At 56.6% G+C, this 20848-nt stretch overlaps 2 protein-coding genes across 2 annotated transcripts; one reads left to right on the plus strand and one right to left on the minus strand.

Annotated features, from left to right (window-relative positions):
• The first annotated feature begins 99 nt into the window (after window positions 1–99).
• Window positions 100–4721, plus strand: PDCL (phosducin like). The gene is made up of 5 exons (XM_032708575.1): window positions 100–200; window positions 632–675; window positions 1122–1308; window positions 1930–2111; window positions 2979–4721. Exons 3-5 carry the CDS (start codon window positions 1128–1130, stop codon window positions 3528–3530), a joined length of 915 nt encoding a protein of 304 aa, XP_032564466.1. The 5' UTR covers window positions 100–200; window positions 632–675; window positions 1122–1127; the 3' UTR covers window positions 3531–4721.
• Window positions 4722–7635: 2914 nt separating this feature from the next.
• On the minus strand, window positions 7636–19099 carry PTGS1 (prostaglandin-endoperoxide synthase 1). Its single transcript, XM_032708639.1, has 11 exons — window positions 18988–19099; window positions 13615–13731; window positions 13319–13459; window positions 12433–12576; window positions 11943–12124; window positions 11771–11854; window positions 11227–11473; window positions 10372–10658; window positions 9515–9662; window positions 8863–9238; window positions 7636–8785 (listed from the first exon to the last, which is right to left on the minus strand). Exons 1-10 carry the CDS (start codon window positions 19097–19099, stop codon window positions 8883–8885), a joined length of 1818 nt encoding a protein of 605 aa, XP_032564530.1. The 3' UTR covers window positions 7636–8785; window positions 8863–8882.
• Between the last annotated feature and the right edge of the window lie 1749 nt (window positions 19100–20848).

Here is a 20848-nt window from a genome sequence, read left to right on the forward strand (position 1 = left end):
GGGTGGGGGAATCCGGCTGCTCCCCGGGCGGGGGAGCGGTACCGAGAGGGGTCCGAGGGTGCTCCCGGTACCGGGGTGGGTCCGCGCATTCCCGGGGCGGGGCAGCGGGGCCGTTCCCCTTCCCGGGGCCGTTCCCGTTCCCGTCTCCGCCCCTTTCCCGCCGTGCCCCGCGCGGCGGCCCCGGAAGGCGGCGGGAGCGGGTGAGGCGATGGCGGGGATGGGCCGGGCCCGGGGGTCCCGGGGAGGAGCGGGGGGCTCGGCCGGGGGTGGGCCCGGGGACGGGCGGGGCTGTGGGGCCGCTTCGTTCGGGGCCCGCGGTGTCACCGGCCCCAGGCCCGGCCCCTCGGGGGTAATCCCGGTAATCCCGGGCCAGCTGCCCGCTGTGATCGGCTGGAGCTGGGTTTAACTCCCGCAGCGTTCGGCAGGAAAACCGGGAGCCCTGCTGTGTCAAGGGCTGGAAAACCGGGAGCCCTGCTGTGTCCAGGGGCTGGAAAACCGGGAGCCCTGCTGTGTCCACGGGCTGAGTGGAGTCTGTGCCACACACGCCCAGGGCTGGCTTCTGCGAGCAGGAGAGCCCTGCAGAGAAGTGTGAGCCCGAGTCAGCTGATCTGGCTAATATTCCTCCTTCCAGGTCTTGACAGAAGCTTGTCACTGAAGGACTGCAAGGGAATACAGGTCAGAACGTTTTAATTGGCTTAATTGCATTGGTGGTTTTTCAGCTCGCGTAAATAATTGTTAAAATAACGCAAATAATAGTGGGCATTTAAATGTCAGTGACTGGGAATTGGGCTGGTGGAGCTGTCCAGGGAGGCTCACAAGGCTCCTGAATCATGGTTAGAAAATTAATTCTCCATGAGTGAGAACACAGGTGTTTTCACTAGTGAGCCTCAGAGCAGTTCTGTTTGTAAAGGTTTTAATTTAAGTGAGTTTGAAATTGTGACCTAAGAATTAACCCAAGGGAATGACTCCACCAAAGGCTGTTGGCTGGTGGGCTGTGAACTGTTCTGGGGCTAAAAACTGCCCTGAGGAAGTGAAGGATCATGATGATGCATTTAAGGTGGTATCTCATGCTGCGTGTTTGATCAGAGGTGCATCCTCTGGTTTGTTAATTTATTTTTTAGGACATAATGACTACTGCAGATGATAAACTGCTTGGTGAGAAGCTCCAGTACTATTACAGCAGTAGTGAGGGTGAGGATGAGGACAGTGAGAAGGAAGATAAAGAAGGGGAGAGCAACATTCCTGAAAGTGTTGGAGAGGTCGAGCTCAGCAGTGATGTTAGCACCGATGTTAGCACTGTCAACACAGGTATGATCCTATCGGTGGATTTGTTCTGTAAATGCTTTTTTTATTGGAAATTTTATGTGTTATTCTAAAATTCATTTTTCAAAGTGAAGCTCCTGATGTTCTGCATATTTGGGTCAGAGAGTGATCGTTTCCTGGCTGTTGTCTAACCGTATTTTTAATAGCTGGTTCTTGATTTTAATGTTTGATTTCTCCTCTGAGATACCTCAGTATTTTATCTGAAGCAGTCAGGCTTTGGATAGAAAGCTGATACAAGGCTGATTTGTACAATTTGGTTGATAATAAATCATTATTTTTGTTCTGATGAAAGCCGTGTTAACAGTAGGGGAAGCCTTGAGGGCTGGTGGTTCTATTTCAAGAGCACAGATACTGATCTGTGGGACAGTTATGAGAATAGCCTAGTTAGATAAACTTTAGTCTTCTTACTAAAAAAAAATAGATACAAACTCAAGGACATGCAAATGGCAAATCAGTTCTTCCATTTCAGTGTTCTGCACGGTTACAGAAAGTTTACAACAGGGCCACTGTTTTACTGCTGATTTATAAATTACTACTTGATTTTAAATGCTGATAAATATAATTGTGTTACCCTTTTATACGAAATGCCCACACATTTAATCTCAGGTCCCAAGGGAGTCATTAATGACTGGAGGAGGTTTAAGCAGCTGGAGACGGAGCAGCGGCAGGAGCAGCGCCGGGAGATGGAGCGGCTCATCAAGAAGTTGTCCATGACCTGCAGGTCTCACTTAGATGATGAGGCTGAGAAGCAGAAGCAGAAGGAGCTTCAGGAAAAAATCAATGGAAAGGTAGCATGGCACAAAGGAGTTAAAGTGCCACTTAAAATGTTTAACATTTTCGTTTGCCACAAATAAGTGGTTTAGCTGCAGTACCAAAGAAGTCCAAACCCTTTTCCCAGATTTCCCTGGTGTGTTGATCAAATAAGTCAACTTCATTAGTATGGAGAGTGGTACAGCAAACCTATGAATGCTGCCTCCCCTGCCTGAAGCAAGAGCTTAGGAGCCCTCATTGATTCCATAGTAGTAAGTGGATGTTGGGAATTTAACTTTGAGCTCCAAAGATAGAAGGCATTGGAGGTAGAGAGTGGTTTTAATCAGCTGGGCCATGAACTAGCCCTGAGTGTTAGTGAAGTTAGTAGTTAGCAGACAGTGTTTCTGCTGTCAGGTGATGCAGGTTGGCTGTGCTCTCCTGTACCTTGAGTGATGCAGATGAACAGACTGAAGTGCATAAAATCCTGTTCATTGCAGTTCTAAAGACAGGATGGTGCCACCACATGTTAACTGGAAAGCTAAATGAGGAAGAAGCTCCTCTTAGGTCAGGCACAGTTTCCCAGTTAGCGCTCCCAGCTCGGTGAAAGCACATGGGCACCATTAACCTGGATTAAAGTGGGAGCACAGAGCAGCCACTTGTGCCATTAGTGCAGCTTGTGGAAACTGGAATGCCCAGGGCTAAAATTGCTGTTCCCACTGGACATGGTTTCTAATTAGCTCAGAATGGAGTGTAATACAGAGGGTGCTTGAGCCTTGCATGGGTTGCACTTTGCTGTTATTACAGATGAGTGACCCACATTAATCCTCTTGATTTACATTCTCATTACATAAGTGCCCCACATCGTGGTGCAGATCGTTTTCACGTATCTCTGTGTGTGTTCTTAGATGACTTTACAGGAGTACAACATGATCCACAACGACGAGGACGACGAGGAGTTCCTGCAGCGCTACAGGAAGCAGAGGATGGAGGAGATGAGGCAGCAGTTGTACAGTGGGCAGCAGTTCAAGCAGGTCTTCGAGATCACCAGCGGAGAAGCGTTTTTGGACACGGTCGACAAAGAGCACAAGAGCACCCTGATCATGATCCATATTTATGAAGATGATATCCCTGGCGCCGAGTCCCTGAACGGCTGCATGATCTGCCTGGCTGCCGAGTACCCCACGGTGAAATTTTGCAGGGTGAAGAGTTCCCTCATTGGGGCCAGCACCCGCTTCACCAACAACGCCCTGCCAGCCCTGCTGGTCTATAAGGCCGGGGAGCTCATCGGCAATTTCGTGCGCATCACTGACCAGCTCGGGGAAGATTTCTTTGCTGTAGACCTGGAGGCTTTTCTGCAGGAATGTGGTTTGCTGCCAGAAAAAGACCTACTGCTCCTGACTTCTATACATAACCCTTCTGCATGTTACAGTGAGGACAGTGATCTGGAAATAGACTGAGGCACTGACGCCGAGGGCCCGTAGGTGTAGTTGTGCTGTGGGATGTTCTGTGCTAGGGATTGTTCTCTCCCTTCCATAGCGTGGGTATGTGTTCCTCCCCCTCCTGCACTTCGACTTTTGCTTGTTAAAAATAACATGAGGAATTCCTAGCATTTTCTCATTTTCTTAATTCAGTAAAGTACAGCTGAAACAGTCTCATTTCTATGCAATTCAAATGTGTTTTACTTACCATGAAGTTTTAACACGATTCAGTAAGTTTAGGAAGTTGTGTGTTGTCATCTCCCTTCTCCAAATTTCTTTTAAAGGTTTTGTTCTCAGATCAGCAGTGTGTGGTCATTGTCCTTACAGGTTTCCTGAACCAGTGTAATATAAATACCAGTTGGATCAAGATGTGGTCACCAACTCCCTAAGACAAGAATTGAGACTGCAAATAGAGGCATTTTTAAAATTCAGGACTTAATAACCTGGTGCTGAACTGCTACCAGTTAACAGTGCAAGGTCCCATCTGCCAGTTTGCAGTCTCCTTCTTGGAAGTACCTTGTTCTAACACTTGGCCTCAAATATTTGTTCCTTTCTCACTTACAAATAACAACATCCCCTGACTTCATCCTGAAAATTGCTTTTCAGATGGAGAGAGTTCTTCTTTCTTTAACCTTCCCTGAGACTTAAATGAGAAAATCTCGCAATTACAGCTTTTAATACGTTCTTGGGTTTTAAAATGCTCATCCTTAGAGTTCACAGTAGTCACTCCATCAGAAAATGAGCTCTGGCTCTTCAGAGAGACTGTTACAAAGAGCTCCAACGTGTGTGCTGAGCAGCAGCAAGAAGAATTTTGTTGGCAAAATGCAGAATTAGGACTTAAATAACCTCAGAATTTCATCTCTCCCTAAAATTACTAAATCAGTGCTAAAGTTCATTTCTGTCTGCCTTCAGTAGTAAAAAGTAGACTGTCATTACTTAAATATAGGACCCAGTGTAATGCTGTGTTTAATGATGAAATTTACTTGCAATTTTTATGTAAACCACTTTGGAACACCAGGAAGAAATGCAAATGTATCTGTGGGTCATTGTAGGATCTTAATAAGAATGGATCTTGGGCAAGAAAAAGGAGAATTTGTAACTGTGTCTATTTGAACTGTGTTTTTAGAAGTAATACGAGCAGAAAAATAAATAATCTGTAATTAAAAATGACTGAATTGGCACAAATTGTAGCTGTTTTAAGGAAACTGGCAGAAATCCAGGTTTTTAAGTGTGCTGAGAGATTATTTCTTTTCATCTCAGAATTGCAGAAAAAAACCCCTCATGTAAGTTATATGAAATTAAATCACTGAGTGTGGATATCAGCCCACTTAAGGAAAAAGTCAGAGTAGCTGTAACTTATATCCAGGATGAGATTCAGTGAAGTCTGTTGTGCAGGCGGTGCATTTCAGCATCATCACAAAACCTGGCTTGGAGAGGGGGTCAGGGGAGAGCTGAGTTGCTGCTTGAGTTGCTTTGAAGGTTTATTTTTATAAAGTGATTATTTTTTTTACCCCTGTGGCAGCAAAACTGTGACAGGATCAGACCCTCTCCTGCTGCTCTGTGTCCCATGGCCTGGAGCAAGGTGACTCCTGGTGAGGAACCTCCTGTGCTCAGGCATGGGAGAGGTGGTTTGCAGTGCTGATAGCAAAATGGAGAATAAAAAAGGTCTGAATCCAACTGCTCTTTGATCTGGAAGAATACAGGGGAGAGAAGCTGTGCTACAGTCCTGCTGCTCATTTGTGCACACATCACGTGGGAGTGAGGGGGCTGAGCTGAGAAAAAAAGCTGCTGCTGCTTTTGGCTGTTCTCGAAGCTAAATCTTCAAGAAGTTCTATAAATAGGAGTTGGAAAAAACACTTGCCAGGTAGGTTGTGTTGCCACTGGGAGATGTTCTGTTTTGGAAAAAGCAGCTCACGGCAGGGAGGCCGCCGGGGATGACGGGTTTCACAAGCAGCTGTAACTGTGGGAGGGGAGCGTGGGATCACCTGGGGCTGCTCACGGGTAATTGTGTTCCAGCACAAACAGAATTTGGGCACAGAGCGTGAGTGCACAAGGAATCATGGACAGCTGCTTGGCGAGGGCAGGAACGAAACCCCAGGATGAGCTTAACGTGGCATTTGATCGTGGTGCCAGCCTGGGTGCAAGATTTAGAAAAGAAAAGCTTGTACTGATCTTTTTTGGCCTCTCGTCTTTGTAAAATGTTCAAAATACACCCTTGCTGAAAGTCCACACAAGGTTCCCCGTGCAGTCACTGACCTGGCTCACAGCACAGAGAGGCCTGCTGGGGCAGACTGGGGGAGTCCAGGGACTCCCTCCAAGGGGATAAAAAGCTTTTCCATTCAGCCTTTGGACCATTCACCCCCTGCTCAGTGAATCATCGCCTCCGAGGCCACACAGCCCCAGATGGATGTTTTCATTGTTGCTGCACGAACCCAGGCAGCCCCATCCTTCTGTCCACAACCTTCCAGGCGCTGGCAAGCTGCTGAAGACTTGTTTAAAAATTCAGAGGATGTCCTAGGAGCTGTGTTTACCAAGAGCTCATGCAGAGGGTATGTTGGCAGACCCCAGAGCACACAGGAGGATGTGGGGGCACAGGGAGTTCTTGCCAGGGTTGGGTGATGCTGACAGACAACACCATGGATGCAAACCACTGGCTCCTGCCTTGGATGTGGCTGCATGTTTTGATGGACAAGCTGGTGAGGATGTGAGTGATTTCTGCAAGCTGCCATGGCTGGAAAAGCGTCGAAGAAAACACAAGGGCCCGGCAGTGCTGGGCTGGGGGAAGCTCTGTGCAGGGCTGTTGGTCCCTGGGCTCCTGGAGGAGATTTCAATAGTGTATTGGATGCTGTGCCCAGGAATGGTACCTGTTGGTCCTACAAAGAAACAATTTCAAAGCTTTCCCTGCCAGCAGGAGGGAGATGCTTCACTGTCCTGGACTGGGGGCACAGCTAGAAGAGGGGTCAGGTTTGCCAGTGTTGGCTCAGCTGAGTTCCCATGCAATGTCCCTCCTTGGTGGCAGAGCATCCAGGCTCCCTGTGTGCCTGAGGGGCTCTCCTCACTTATCAGTTGGTCCCAAAGCAGCGCTGGCAGCCAGTGATAGCCACAAACAAACCCAGGATGTTTGTGGTCTAACTGACACCAGCCCAGCTCGTGCCTGTCTCCAGCTGGGGAGGGATGCTGGAGGCTGGAGCAGCTTGGGAAGAAGGGTGGTCACACGCACGTCTGGCTGGAGGCACGGGGGGTGGATCCAGTGTGGGTGGGAAAGGGCTTGTTCTCCTCTTGGCTTGGTGCTCAGCACTCCTGCACGACATGGGGGGAGCAGCAGGACTGGGGTGTCTGTGTGCCAGGACTGGGCAGGGCACAGGGAGGGCAGGGCCAGCCCAGGTGAGCACACAGCAGGTGAACCTGCCTGCTATGCCCTCGTGGGTTGTGTCAGCCTCTCTGCCTCCCCATGTCCTATCAGGAAACTAAAATTCGGATGGTGCCCTGGTAAAACTATCTCATTTCTGAAGGGTTAAAGAGAGCGAGAAGGCCTTAGCAGTCTCTACTTGCAGATGTTCCCTTGCTGTGACATCCTCCCAACACACCCCTGCCAAGGCACCAGCCCTTTAAACCTCCTGTAACATCTCCCTGTAAGCAGTTTTACTATTGCCTGGAAGAGCCTCACAACCCCCTCTTGAGGAATTTGGATCATGACAAATTTGGCTGATCAAGGTTACAAAATCAGTGTGAGTAGGGTCCAGCCGGGAGCAGCGCAGCCCCCACGGCCTCGTGGCACGAGGTCACCAGGGCAGGTGGGAGTCCTGCCAGGACACAGCAGGGGCTTGGGAGCAGTCCCCTCCGTCGGCTCAGCACAGGAGGAAGGTGCAGCCACCTACTCCTTTCCAGACTGTGGCTGTTTCATGCCCACAGAACACCCGGGCAGCCAGACTGACGTGTGGATGGATTTTATGTGACAGAGATACACAGGGTTGGGTGTGAGTGCTGTGTCACCACAGAATCACACAACACCCTGATTTGGAAGGGACCCACAGAAATCATCGAAGTCCAGCTGCTGGCCCTGCATGGGACAATCCCAGCAATCCCACCACATGCCTGAAACCATCACCCAAACACCCTGAACTGTGGCATCAGGACAGCACAGGGCTGGGGGTGGCTGAAGGGCAGCGTGGCTCAAACCTGCAGGGGACACTTGGGCTCAGAGACCCCCACAGAAGCATCTCCTAAGGAGGGTGGTCACTCCGTTTATTCTTCATGTGCGGTCAGCAATGACCCGGCACAGCCAGAAGTGAGAGGAGTTTTTAAAATCATTTATTACTTTAAACGTCCGTTTTCCTGGAGGTGACCTGGGATCTGATGGGGATCAAGGCCAGTGACAGTGGCTGCCAGTGACACGTGGCTGGGCTGGGCGAGGGCTGACGTCTGCGTGCAGGGAGCAGGACAGCAGCAGGCTCTGTGTGCTGTGAGGATGTGTTTGCTGAGCTGTTAGTGCAGGGAAGTGTGATGATGGTGGGATGGAAGGGACTCCATTGCTGTGTGTGCACAGAGGCAGCATCTCGCTCCGAGCAGCCCCGGGTGGGCAGCCAGCAGCACGTGCCAGGGTCCAAGCCAGTGTGTTGGAGGCACAGGAGGTCTGGGAGGTCTGATCTGATGCTTCTCCCCTGGTCTCCTCCAGGAGAGACACTGCTTTGGTTCCTTCTCCTGGCTGTGTCCCGGCTGTGCCCCTGTGCTGGACAGGCTGGGGTGGACAGTCCAGAGGATGCAGGAGAAGCAGAGCAGGGCAGGTTCCTGCTGCAAGCTCAGCCACTGCTGGGGTAGCAGGAACACCTAAACCGTGTCCTTCCTGTCCATTGGGGAGCTCATCACGTAACCAGGTGCAGCAGAGGAGGGAGGAGTGTGAGGGCTCTGCACTCCTCTGTCCCGAGTGGGGAGGCCCTGTGGAAGAGGGGCTGCTGGTGGTCTGGTGCTGGGATGCAGCGGGGATGGAGGGTGACGAAGCACAGGGGAGTCCAGAGCATCCCCTGGGGAACCCCAAAGCTGGTTTTGTGCAAGGTATTCAGTAGCAAGAGATGTGAGTCTGCTGAGGACAGCAGGGCAGCCACACTCCTGAGGCACTCCAGCTGGGAGCAGCCTCTCCTCGAGGGCTGGCATGGAGGACATTCAGGATGGGATCATCTCCTGTCCTGCTCCTGCTCGGCACAGGGGTGGGCAGGTCCCTGTGTCCCCACTGTTCCCTGCAGGAAGGAACGGGATACTCAGCACCAGGCCGGGAGCTCAGCTCAGCCAGTGCCCGGGCAAGGACAGTCCCTACCTGGGCAGGTCATCCCAGTGCTAGAGCTCTGTAGATGGTCCCCCAGCCCGAGGGCTGCCATGTTCCACAGCATCTGGCACGTGGAACCCGACGTACGGGCACCTCTTCACGTTGAGGCACACGAGCTTCTTGAGCGATGCCGTCTTCACTATCTCAAAGCCGGTGGCTCCACCAAATGTACTGGGTTTCCAGTACTCTGGGGAGCAGATGGGATTTCCAAAAAGCCCCTTTAGGGAAAATGGAGCTCCAATCTCCACCATGCTTTCCCCAAAAATGCCATTGGGTTGGGGTTTCTCGAGCAGCAAGCCTGGATAAAACTCCAGAGCATCAATGTCTCCATACAGCTCTTCCAGCTCCGCCGCCTTCTCTTCCTCTCCTGCCCCAAGGGAACATCAGAGTGCTTTAGCAAGGGAATCAGGCCTGGCAAGGACCAGTCATCCAGCCCACAGGAGGAAGGGCCCCTGCAAACTGGGCATCAGCCCAGTCTGCCCCACTGCGAGGGCCACGCCCAGGCAAGGCTGGGATGGGCAGGAGTGGCTGCTGTGCGGGGCAAGCCCGGTGGCAGCGGGACAGCTTGTGGTCTTGTACCCACCTGTGGGCACAGGGCACCTACCCTGCCCCAGCAAAGCCCCAGGCAGCACTGCAGCCCTACCTGTCAGCTCCTGGAAGGACTTGTAGGGCTTCATGCCAAACCTCTTCCGATACTCGTTGAAGGGCTGTAGCCTCAGCTGCCGGGATTCCTTGATGACCCCAATGGCCACATGCAAGACATTGGCGTTGATGGTCTGTCCCCCACCGATCTGGAGGGCAAGAACACACGGGGGAGCACACGTGAGGCACAAGGCAGCACCAGCATCAGCTCCAGGAGAGCCACTGCGCTAAACCATCCGTGTGTCATGGAGACACATCATTGCAGCAGAAACAAGAGGGGGAACCACTGGACAGTGCAAAAAACAGCTATAGAGCAGCTTGGGTAGGTCAGCCCTGTTCCCAGGGCAGGGAATGGTGTGGGAGAAGCCCTGAATGGACCGAGTGACCCGGGAGGAGGAGAGAGGTTACAGAGGGCTGGAGTTGCAGGGAGAACCCGGACACCCAAAGAGCCTCAGCCTCAGCCGTGCTGCTTTGCACAAGAAAAGAGGTTCAGGAATGGAGACGCAGTGGCTTGGAAGAAAACATCCATGCGATGGCAGCAAAGAACAGTGCCAGACAAGCTGCTCCACTCCCCACTGCTCCGGGTCGGGAGATCGCCCCTTCCTCAGGCTCCGGGGTGTCCGTCACTGGGGTGGTTACTACAGAGCACCAAGAGCAGCAACCGGCGCTGCCAGGGCCAGCCTTGCCTCGGTGCTTGTGGGGAGGACTCCTGATGTGCCCATCAGGTGCTGCCCTGGGCAGACTCTGTGTGTGTCCCACTGCCAAATGGGGACGGTCGTACCACCTCCGGGGTACCACGAGTGTCCCTGTGAGGTGTCACAGCCCGGCACTGCCAGGGAGGGGAGAGCAGGTCCTTACCCTTCCTGCTACCTGCTTGGAGAAGGACTCCACCAGTGCCTCCACGCCGTAGTCCATAAGCATGGAGGTGTTGTAGAGGAACTGCTGGTAGCTGTACTCTTCCCCCTGGATGACGAAGGAGTCGGGCATCAGCCCGTGCCAGTGGTAGAGCTGGTTGAACTCCACCGCGATGCGATTCCGGTACTGGAACTGTGACCCAAACAGCAGCTCAGGGTCGAACTTGAGGCTCAGGTAGTACCCACTGAGGTGCTGGACATAATCTTCAACAACGATCTTGATGGTCTCCCCTGGGCAGGAGCAAAAGAAGCAGCTGGTGGCAGCAGGAGCCACCAGCTCTGTATCCTGAGATGTTACCCATGTGCTATGGCAGCACATCCCAGCACCCAGCATCTCCTGGGACCCTTCTGACTATGGGCTCAGTGAGCTGGTTGGGAATTTTTCAGTGAATTAGTTCTTCAGTAGCAAAGGTCAGCCTAACAAAACTGAAGGGTTCCTGAGGGAGCTGACCTGGATATATTTTTTAGAAGTACTGTGGTGACACGGCTTTTTTATGGATTTTGGTCAGAAATGACTTTTCATGAGACATGAAAAGCAAATTTATAATGAACATTTAAAAGAAATAATTCAAAATTATGACAAAATTTTTCAAAATTAGTATTTTTGATGGACCAAACCCAATTTTTTTGCTAAATGGGCCAAAGCCAATGATCTCCAGAAGGATGCCAGAGGAACTTCTCAAGGCAGTCTGGCCACCACCCTCAGAGACTGGCCAAAACTGGGGCCTTGGGGCTTGCCCGGGGAGGTGGGACACAGAGCTCTGTGGTGCCCGTGCCCCGTGGCAGTGCCGTCCCTCACCGATGAGGATGAGCCGCGCCGTCTGGAAGAGCTGCTCGTCGTCCCAGGTGGGGTGTTCCCGCCTGAGCACGTCGCACACGCGGTTGTGCTCGCGCAGCCAGAGCGTTCCGTACACGCACAGCCCCGGCAGCAGCCCAAACACCTCCTGCCCCATGGCCAACTGCTGCTCCTTGGGCACGGCAGACGGGTACACCATGTGAACGGGAGCGTCGGTGACCACGGGGGGGTACATCTCCCCATCCACCACCTGGGGACACAAGAACGAGGTGGGAGAAAGGGCAGAGGGGAGAAAAACACTCTGGTGAAAGCTTGCCCAGCCAGGAGCTGCCTCCCTAAGGGCATGTCTGCTCCCCTGTAAGAAGTGAGTGGGATGGAAACAGCTCCTCGTACAGTCCCAATCTGCTGCACCCCAAAGCTTGTCCCCCAGCCAGCAGCCACATGGGGCATCAGGGCTGGGGTCTCCCTGGAGCTGCCAGAGGGACATGGGCTTCAAACAGCCCTGGGTCACAGTCCTGGGTCACATTTCAGTCATGCTGGGTGGTACCTGGAATTTCAGTTTCCCATCCCTGAAGAGTCGCAGCTGGTGCTGCCGCTGCAGGTTGTCCCCGTAGAGATGTCCCAGGTCCACCTGAGGAGGGGGCAGGGCATCAAGGCTGCTCCGAGAGGCACCTGTGCCCCGTCACCCTCCTCCCTCCCACATCCCCCGTGCCCCTCACCCCGTGCCCCAGAGCCTTGGTGAAGCCACGGCCCATCTTCCCAGATGTCTTGAAGAACTGGTGGGTGAAGTGCTGGGCAAAGAAGGCAAACATCATGTTGGTGCCTCGGGGATCAGCCTCGAACTTCTGCCGCAGCAGGAACCTCTCTGCCAGGAGCTGGGGGTCGGGGAGCTGCTGCTTCCCTGTGAAGGATGGAGGTTGATGGCAGATGCCCAGTGCCGGCCTGGCTGGGTGCCAGCGCTGTCCACAGGGCTGCTGGTGGTGTCTGCAGACACATAGCCCTCTCACACAGGCCGTGGCATGCCCTGAGCTGTCCCAGCAGCATTTCAGATGCCATCAAGCTCCTCCTGCCATGGGGCCAGCCTGGGCAGGACAGTGGTAGGACGTGGCACTGCCAGTGGTGCCTTGCAGATGTGTCCACGGCAGTGAAAGCTTGGCCATGGGTGGGTGGGAAACCCTCAGGGTGCCAGTTCTCCAGGCCAGCACATACCTTTGGTGCCCATGGGCGTGGGGCAGTCGTCCGGCACGGGCGGGAGGACGCGGGTGTAGTAGCTGACGTTGGCATAGGCCTCCCAGCTGATGTAGCCATAATCGGAGTTGAAAGTGGGGGGGCTGGGGATGAGATTGGCACGAACTGAAAGGAGAGAGGGGGATCACCACTGTGGGGCGCGGGGCAGCACCCCACAGCCTCTGCCCTGGCCCCTGCCCACCCGCTCTCTGCTGCCAGATGCCCTCCCCTGACACCCCGAAAAGCAGGAAGGTACCAGCAGCAGAGGCACGTGGGTGTCCTGGGATTTGCTCCGAGCCTTTTAAAGGCTGCAATTCCCCAGGGAAAAGGAAGGCCTGTGCTAATGCTTTAAGTGGATTTTTGGATGATAAATGAGATGACAAACCCATAGAAATGGTGAAACCAACAGCCAGAGCCTTGCGAGTGTGTCCCTACGGCTCCGAGAGCTGGAACCTAAATATTTATGCAAAGTGATAAATGTGGGGACATGAGTAACAAGGGCCATATTTGCACAGGCTGCTTTCCATGCAGCTGCACGAGAGCCCCTTGGCCCGGGGAGTGCAGCATGCCAAGAGCTGCTCGTGTTTTCCAGGTGGCTGGCAGCCCAGCACAGGGCTGGGGACCCCCTGAGCCCCACCACTGCCTGTCCAGGCAGCCCCCCTGGGCTGAGTGACAGCGTGACAGCATGATGGAGCGATGGGGTGACAGCATCCTGGCTCTCCTGGTGAGGTGACTCCACCTTGATGCCCACCATGCCCACAGGAGCTGCTCAGCATCACTGCAGCCGTGCCATCCCCACCCACACCTCTGCTCATGCTGGGGCATCCTCGAGTCCTGATGAACACCGAGACCCTCTCCAACCCCTCACCTGTCAGCACAAGCCTCATGAGCGTGTCCCTGATGAAGGTTCTGTTGATAATGTCCCAAAACCACTTGAAGTGGGTCAGGATGAAGTGGTAGAAGGCAGGACTGGGCTTCAGCAGGTTGTGGAGGCGCGTCCAGAACTCAGCTGGGGGAGGCAGACCAGGCAAATCACTCACCCCACTAATGAAGCCCACTAACAGCCTCGGTCTACCCACACCACTGCTGTTGGTGAGAGCAGTGCTGTGGGCACAGTGAGCTGCCCTGGGATCCAGGGGCCAGATCTGGGCCACGGGGACTTACGGGAGGTGCAGTTGACCCCGTAGTATCCTGTCCTCGTGCAGTCACACTCGTATTCTCCCAGACCAACCCTCACACACACCCCTTGGTGCAGGCAGGGGAAATAGCAACAGGGATTCACTGCAGAGAGAGAGAGAGAGAGAGAGACAGAGATCACCATCCAGCCACCCTGTCACAGCATCCAGTGGCTCCCTGTTCCTCACAGAGAGACACTGCCTCGGACACAGCTGAGCTGGGTGCAGCTCAGGAGATGAGGTGCTTTGGTGCAGCCACCTCCGTGAGCCCAGACCCCAGCACGTCAACAACGTGCTGCAGGAGCCCAGTGCTGCCTGTCACGGGGGTATGCTGCACACCCGGGGCTGTACCTTCGTGCCTGGGGGGCTGCAGTGCCCCCAGAGCCGCAGCAGGGATAAAGCCATGCAAACACACCCCTGTTCACCACAGCAGCCATTGTCAGGGCAGGGTTTGCTTTGGCAGGCAGCCCCTCCGCCCCGAGCGGGTGGAAGGGGCCTCGCCGGCCTCACTCCCCGCTCCAGCCCGGCCCTTCCTCCACCACCTTCGTGCCCGGCCTGCAGGCACGAGATAAGGGCCCCTTCCCGCCCGTCCCAGGGCGGCAGGATCCCGTGGGACAGGAAGATCCCCCCGGCACAGAGCAGCTCCTGCGCTGGGGCAGTGCTGGGCACTATCCATGCCAAGCTCCTCTGATCCATCCTGAAGCAGGCAGGTCCTTGTAACTCCACCATCCACAGCCCCTCCAAGAGCAGCAAAACTCAGGGGAGAAAGAGCAACACAATCTGGGGTGGCTGGAGAGCCCTCTGCCTTCCATCAGCCCAGGGAATGCTGTGGAAATTGGGACGTCCTCTGCCACAGCTGCCTCCTGAAAGCCTCACTGGTGGCATCCTCAGCCTCACTGAGGTGGGTTGGTTCCCACAGACCCAGGATGGAGCCTTTGTGCCAGGAGGATAAAAGTGCATAGAGCCAAGTGGCTGAGTGTGTTGTAGCACATCAGAGGTCACCAGCCCCACCAGGACACACAGCACTCAGGGACACGAGTGCCACCAACACAGCATGCAGCTCCAGAGCCACTGGCTGTGGGAATGGGGAGGATGGGCAGCACGCCCTGAGTGCCACAAAAGACTGAGCGCCACTCCCAGTGTGCCCAGCATGTTCTGGATGATGAAGGAAGGTCTCCTGGGTCCATCACCTGCTCTGCATAGTCCGTGAGCTCACCAGGCCCCTGCCAGACCTGGTTCAGATTCTTCGGGAATTTGGGAACAGGTTCCAACACTGGGGTGGAGAGGGTGGAGGTATGGGCATGCAGAACAGAAACCTCATTTTTTCCATAGGAAATTGAAGCTAAAAATTAACATCTTTAAAAAATAAAGCTAATTTTGTGACGTTGCTCAATCTTCCAGCAGCCACATGCTCGAGGCAGGGCAGGGGCTGCCTGGGAGCCCAGGGCTCAGCCGGCAGCTCTGCCGGGCTGTGCTCAGCCCTGTGGCCCCAAATCCCTCACGGCACAGGGGCCGGCTTGCAAAGACGTGCTCAGCTCCCAGCACTTCCATCAGGCTCCCTTTCATCTTGGATCTTTTCATGTCTCCAGACGGGAGGCAGCAGGCAGGATCTTATTTATCTCACACAAATTAAGGTCAGACCACCCGTTCGGATTTTTGCAAGATGGGAATTTTTGGAAAGGGGGAGGTGTTGCAGTGCATCTGCAGCATCCTGCGGGATATTCCCATGCTGGTACCTCTCACATGGCTCTGCTGCAGACCCTGCAAACATCCCAAGGAGCAACCTCGAGCTGTGCCCCGTGCAATCCGCAGGGATGCGGGGCTGCTGCAGGTGCCGCAGCCGCAGGGCTGGGAGGATGCTCCACGCCGCAGGCTCTGGCAGAGCAGGTCGTGTCCTGCCCTGTCTCTCCAGCTGATAGGGGGAGTCAGGAGAAGTTCATCCTGCCGGGGCTCTCCCTGGTGCGGGGCTCGATGGGAGGTGGTGGGGAACCCTCCTCCGAGGTGGGTTTGGCTGCATGCCGGGCTTGGCCGAGCCGCCTCCTCCCACGGTTCAGCGCAGTGTCAGTGCCGCGGGGTCCCGGAGGTGGGGTGGGAACAGCATGTTCCAGCCAGAAGGGTGGGAAGGGGATGGATGGAGCGTGTCCTGGCCCGCGACAGCAACCCCCTCACGTCCTTCTGGAGCCTCCCTCCCGCAGCAGCTCCTGCCTCTCCCCACCCCGGCCAGGAATCCTGCACCAGCCCTGCCAGGAGGCTCTAGGTATGGGAAAAGCTGCTGCCAGTCTCTGCGTGGAGCACGGCCCCTCCGTGACGGCAGGGCTGGTGAACACGCTCCATCACCGCTGAAAAATGCCAGATTTTGGGGACAACATCCGCTCTGCAAACCGCAGCCAAAGCAACTTGGGGTGAATCATGGCCGGGATGGAGCCAGGCTTGCTCGATGGGACATGGCCCCGCGGCCACAGGCTTGGGGATGATGAAAGGCTCACGCACTTGTTTTTCCTCATCCAGGAAGGTTTTTCTCGGCCCCACGAACTGCTCGCAGCACACGCACCACAGCCAGATCGTCATCTGCATCCACTTCTGGCAGCACCACGAGCAGGAGCAGCGTGCCAGGGCCGCAGCTGTGCACCACGTGGGCTCAGCCACCCTCCCCCTGCACCTGAGCGGGGCTGTTGGCCCTGAGGATGGGCTGGAGGGGTGGCAGCCCCAGGGCTCTCAGTGTGGCAGCTGCCTCCCCTCTGCAGCCTGAGGTGACGCTCCAGGAGCCCAGCTGCAGAGGGGATGTGCTGGGAGGAGGCGCAGACCATGGGCTATGCAAACAGGCATGAATCCAGAGAGGCTCTGCCAGAGGTCCCCAAGTGCCCTCACACAGCCTGGTCCATGCCAGACCTGCCCTGTGGTTGGGGCTTGGGCAGATGCTGATGTTGGGGTGCTGCCCCAGCTCCTGTTTGGCAGCAGTGACGCAGCTGAATTGTGGAATGGCTGTGGAGAGGACGGTCAGGTTTAGTTTGCAAAAACACTTGTACAAAACTTCACCCCTGAAGGCAAGCCAGCTGCCAAGGGCAATATCTGCAGGGAAAACTGAAAAACACCATGGGAGCAGCCTGGCTCCACTCAGCCAGAGGAAAAGTCTACAGAGAACAAACACCGTGGCTCAGAGCCAAGGTGCAGCCAGCAAGGATCAAGAGGAGAGCTCTGAGCAGCAAACACCAAGTGAGCAGGAGATCCCAGCCTCAGCCCAACATCCTGTTATTTGGTCTTGGGGAGCAGATCCGAGGGCTAGATTAGGGCTGTGGTCCTCCTGGCACAAGGCTGGGGAGGAGCAGAGCCCAGACACTCTGCTGACAGCACCTCAGGGCACAGTGCAGTTCCCCTAATTTCTCAATCAGATATCTCCCTCCCTAATTAAGGCTTGGAAGAGAGACATCCTTTCATGTATATCATGTATCCCAGGTATTTTTTTTCCTCCACGTAGTCAAATTTGCTTTGATCCTGGTGTGCAGCAGTCAGCTCCAGGGCTGCACCATTCCAGCCTGCATCTGTCCCAGCTGCTTCAGGCACATGGGTCTCCAGTGTATCCCTAGGCCTTTGTCCTGTGCCAAGCAGAAAACACAGGTGCTGGTCCCAGATGTCCTCAACCCTCAGAGGGGCTTCTCAGGAAGATGAGAGCCATGCAGAGGGATGGCCAAGCCAGAGGAAGAGCCACACAGAGACTGTCCCTTGCCTGTCCCTGTGGTCCAGCCCAGCAGATGACAGCCGGGTCCATCCCATGGGATTACTCCTTTCAACAGATGTGCCCAATGTGCCCCTCAGTGGGGTGACTGCCACCTCCCCAGCACCGGCCCCCTCCTCCAGCACTGGCTCCTGCTGCTCCTGCTCTGACCCTGTGCCTGAGGCTAAGAAGCCAGAGGTTTTGCAGGGTGTCTTGGCTACGCTGGCATCACCCAGCCCTGCTGTCCCCAGCAGCTGGACCTGCCACCTCCTGCTGGGTGGACTCCTGGAGTCTCCTGCAGAGCTGACACAGCCACCTCTCTGCATGGCCATAGGGCCTCTAAGCACTGCAGCTCCGGGTCATGTTCCCCTTTTGAACACATTTGCTGCCAAAACAGGGAAGTCTGCCCCTCTGGGTCACTGCTTTTGCACAGGACCAGCTGCTCCAGCACAGAGCAGAGGGTAGACCCCGGCAGGGTACTGGACACAGGGTCACCATCAGCACCATTTGAACACAGTCAGAGCCCCTCGAGGGATGCAGCCCATGGGTCTGGGCTGGTTTTGCTGAGAACTTTCCTTTAGCAAGGAACTGTAAAATCTGATAAGTGCCCCAAGCTCCAACGGGGATGGCGTTTTCCTCCAGGGAGGAAGATCTTTTCACAGAAGAGGAACTGGAGTCAATGCCCCTGCTCAGGACCTGGGGGAATCTGCACTGTAGGGGCTGGGGATGGAGCTAATGGGATTCAAGAAAGGGTTTTGTTTAACAGCATGCTCCGTGGGTGCCTGCCACAAGCAGCATTACTCCTGGACATCCCCGAGTTCACCTGAGGTGGGCAGCCTGAGCCCAGTGTGGCCATGCCAGCACGTGGTGAACTTCTGCAGCACGTGGGCATGGGAACCAAACGATGGCTCAGGGCATCGGAGCCATCCCTGCTGCTCCCAGCCCTACATCCTCACCCCCAGCTGCAGTTTCACCTGGTGTGCGTTCTGGGACAGCAGGAAAGTCCCTGACTGCCAGCATGCATGGATATTGTCCCTCTTTCTTTCGAGAAGCCCCATCCCGGCTGGGGGGCTGCAGGGACCAGCCGGCTGCTGTCCCTCAGCCCAGTGGCTGGCCTGCCCCGGGGTGGCCGCAGTCTTGGCCGGGGTCCAGCCCTGTCGTGCGTCCCCGGCCACCCCGGGCCAGCGATGTCTCCTCCAGGCCCTGCGTGTGGTCCCTGCGCTGCCGCTGCGGGAGGTGGAAGGGAAGTTTGTTCTACTCGGGCGGTTTTGCTCCCAGCCACGCGTGACAGGCCAAATCCTGCAGCTCCCAGCGCTGCGGGCACCCTGAGCCGGGCGGGGGATCCCGCCAGCCGCCCCTGCCCACCCTGCCTGCCCTCCGCTCGGGGCTCCTGCTTGCAGCTCCGCGGGCACTGGCGGGCGAGGACCAGCCCTGGGCGACGGGTGCGATCTCTCCCGGGACCCGCCGGAGCGCGGCCCCGTCCCGCAGCGCCCGCCCCGCGACCCCGCGACCCCCGGTACTGGATCCTGCGGGACCAGGTCCCCCCGCATCCCCCGGGGCCGGATCCCCCCCGGTGCGGGATGTCGCCGCTCCACCGGTACGGACTTCCCCGCGCCTCCCTCCCTCCCGGTGCGGTGTCGCCCCGCGTACCGGAGCCGGTGCCGGCGGCGCTCCCGGCGGCGCAGAGCAGCAGCACGGCGTGGGCGAGCAGCAGCCGCAGCCCCGCGGCCGGGGGAGCCCGGGCCCGGCACCCACCGCCCATGGCGAGAGGCAGCTCCGCCGCGTCCCGCCGTCGCGCCCGGCCCGGCCCCGCCGCCCCCGCCCCCGCCGCGCCGCCTCCCGCCCCCGACGGGACGGGACGGGACGGGACGGGGCCGCCTCCGACAGCCTGGCCCGCCGGGGGGCTGCCCCAACCGCCCTCCCCTCCCCTGGTTGCCGCGGCCACCCGTGCCCCCCCAGTCGTGCCCCGAGGTCCCCCAGGAGCCCCAAGTCCCCCCATTGCCCTCCCTGAGCATCTCCATACCCGGCTTCTGGTACACACATGCCCCTGCATTCCCATGCCCTTGTTCCCACGTCCCCCTGCATCCCCATTCCCAAACCCTGATCCCTAGGTCCCCCGGGACCCCATGCCCATCCCCTGATCCCCTGGGCCCGGCTCAACTCCTCCGAGTGGCCACAAGAGGCTGCCCTGGCAGCGCCGCCCGGTCGTGCCAGGAACCAGGCTGCCCTCAGCCGCCGGTGGCCAGAAAAGCCGAGTTTATCGGTGAAACCATCGCCGGGTGTTTCCTGCCTGGATGCTTTGTTCCCAGCGCCAGCCCCTGGCAGCAGGGACAGGATCCAGCCAGCCGAGCCCGGGCAGGCGCAAGACACCCCACAGGGATCCTGTGGGGCTGGAAGAGGTTCTGCTTGGGTCTGGGGTGGTGTGAGCATGGTGGGCTGCAGACCTTGCTGGGATGTCCCCAAGCTGGTGGCCCCCAGGGCTCAGGGCCTGTGGCTGCTGACCCTCTCTCGTGCTGCACTGCGGAAGCAGCAGAGACCCCGACACAGGGCCGGCTGTGTGTGGGGGTTATCTCGGGTTGTGCTGTCCCTCCTTGCAGAGCTGCAGGAAGCCCCGGCAGGCGGTGTGCGGTTCCCACACGGCTCCTCCGTGGATCCTGCGTGGTTCCTGCACAGGGTTCCAGCAGCAGAGAGGGAGTGTCCCCACAGGCAAGCAGCCTTTGCAGGTGTCCAAAAATGAACAAGGGCCTCAGATCCAGCATCAGCCATGACATAAACATGATCTCAGTGGGCTCTCAATGCGCTCACACAGGGTGGGGACACCGCCTGTCTTCCACTGAGGAACATGGCTGGAAACGCGAGGCGGGTTTTGCTGTGTGTGTGCAGTTGGTGCAGTCGGTGTGTGCTGGGGCCAGGGCTGCTCCTGCCCTCTGCCAGGCTGCCCACGGTGTCACAGCCCCACCGAGAGCAGAGTGGTTCCCCCGTGGGCATGCCTGTTTCTCCTCCATCCCCTCAGGCAGCACCACCAGCCTCAGCTCTGGTGTATCCCCCTCCTGTCCCACACCCAACGCCTGATGCTGTCTGACCGCAGCACGTGTGACCTGTCAGGGCCTGACCCCTCTCACCCAAGGGCCAGCCCAGCAGCCCTTGGGGATGTCCCTCTCCAGCAGCGCTCCCATGCTCACTGCCCTTCCCTCTCATCAGGTTTTAATAATCACCCTCTTGCACAATACGGGAAACAGTTGCAACAGCCCAGAGCCGGCTGTCTCGCTGGGGCCGCTGAGGGGCTGCCGTGGAGGGGCTGTCCCCACGCTGCTGGGCAAGGGAGGGGGCTGCTGCTGCCAGCTGCAGGGTGTCCTGCAGACCCCTACCACTCCTCGTGTCTCACCCAGTGCCCAGATCCCTCACTCCAGCACTCAGTGCTGCACTGGGCTGCTCAGCTCTAACCCAGCAGCTACCGAACTCCCCAGTGCCAGCCCCGGCTGCCAACAGACCTCCTGTGACTCTGTCTGAG

Source organism: Chiroxiphia lanceolata, chromosome 21 (assembly GCF_009829145.1).
Source record: "Chiroxiphia lanceolata isolate bChiLan1 chromosome 21, bChiLan1.pri, whole genome shotgun sequence".
Lineage (NCBI taxonomy): Eukaryota > Metazoa > Chordata > Aves > Passeriformes > Pipridae > Chiroxiphia > Chiroxiphia lanceolata.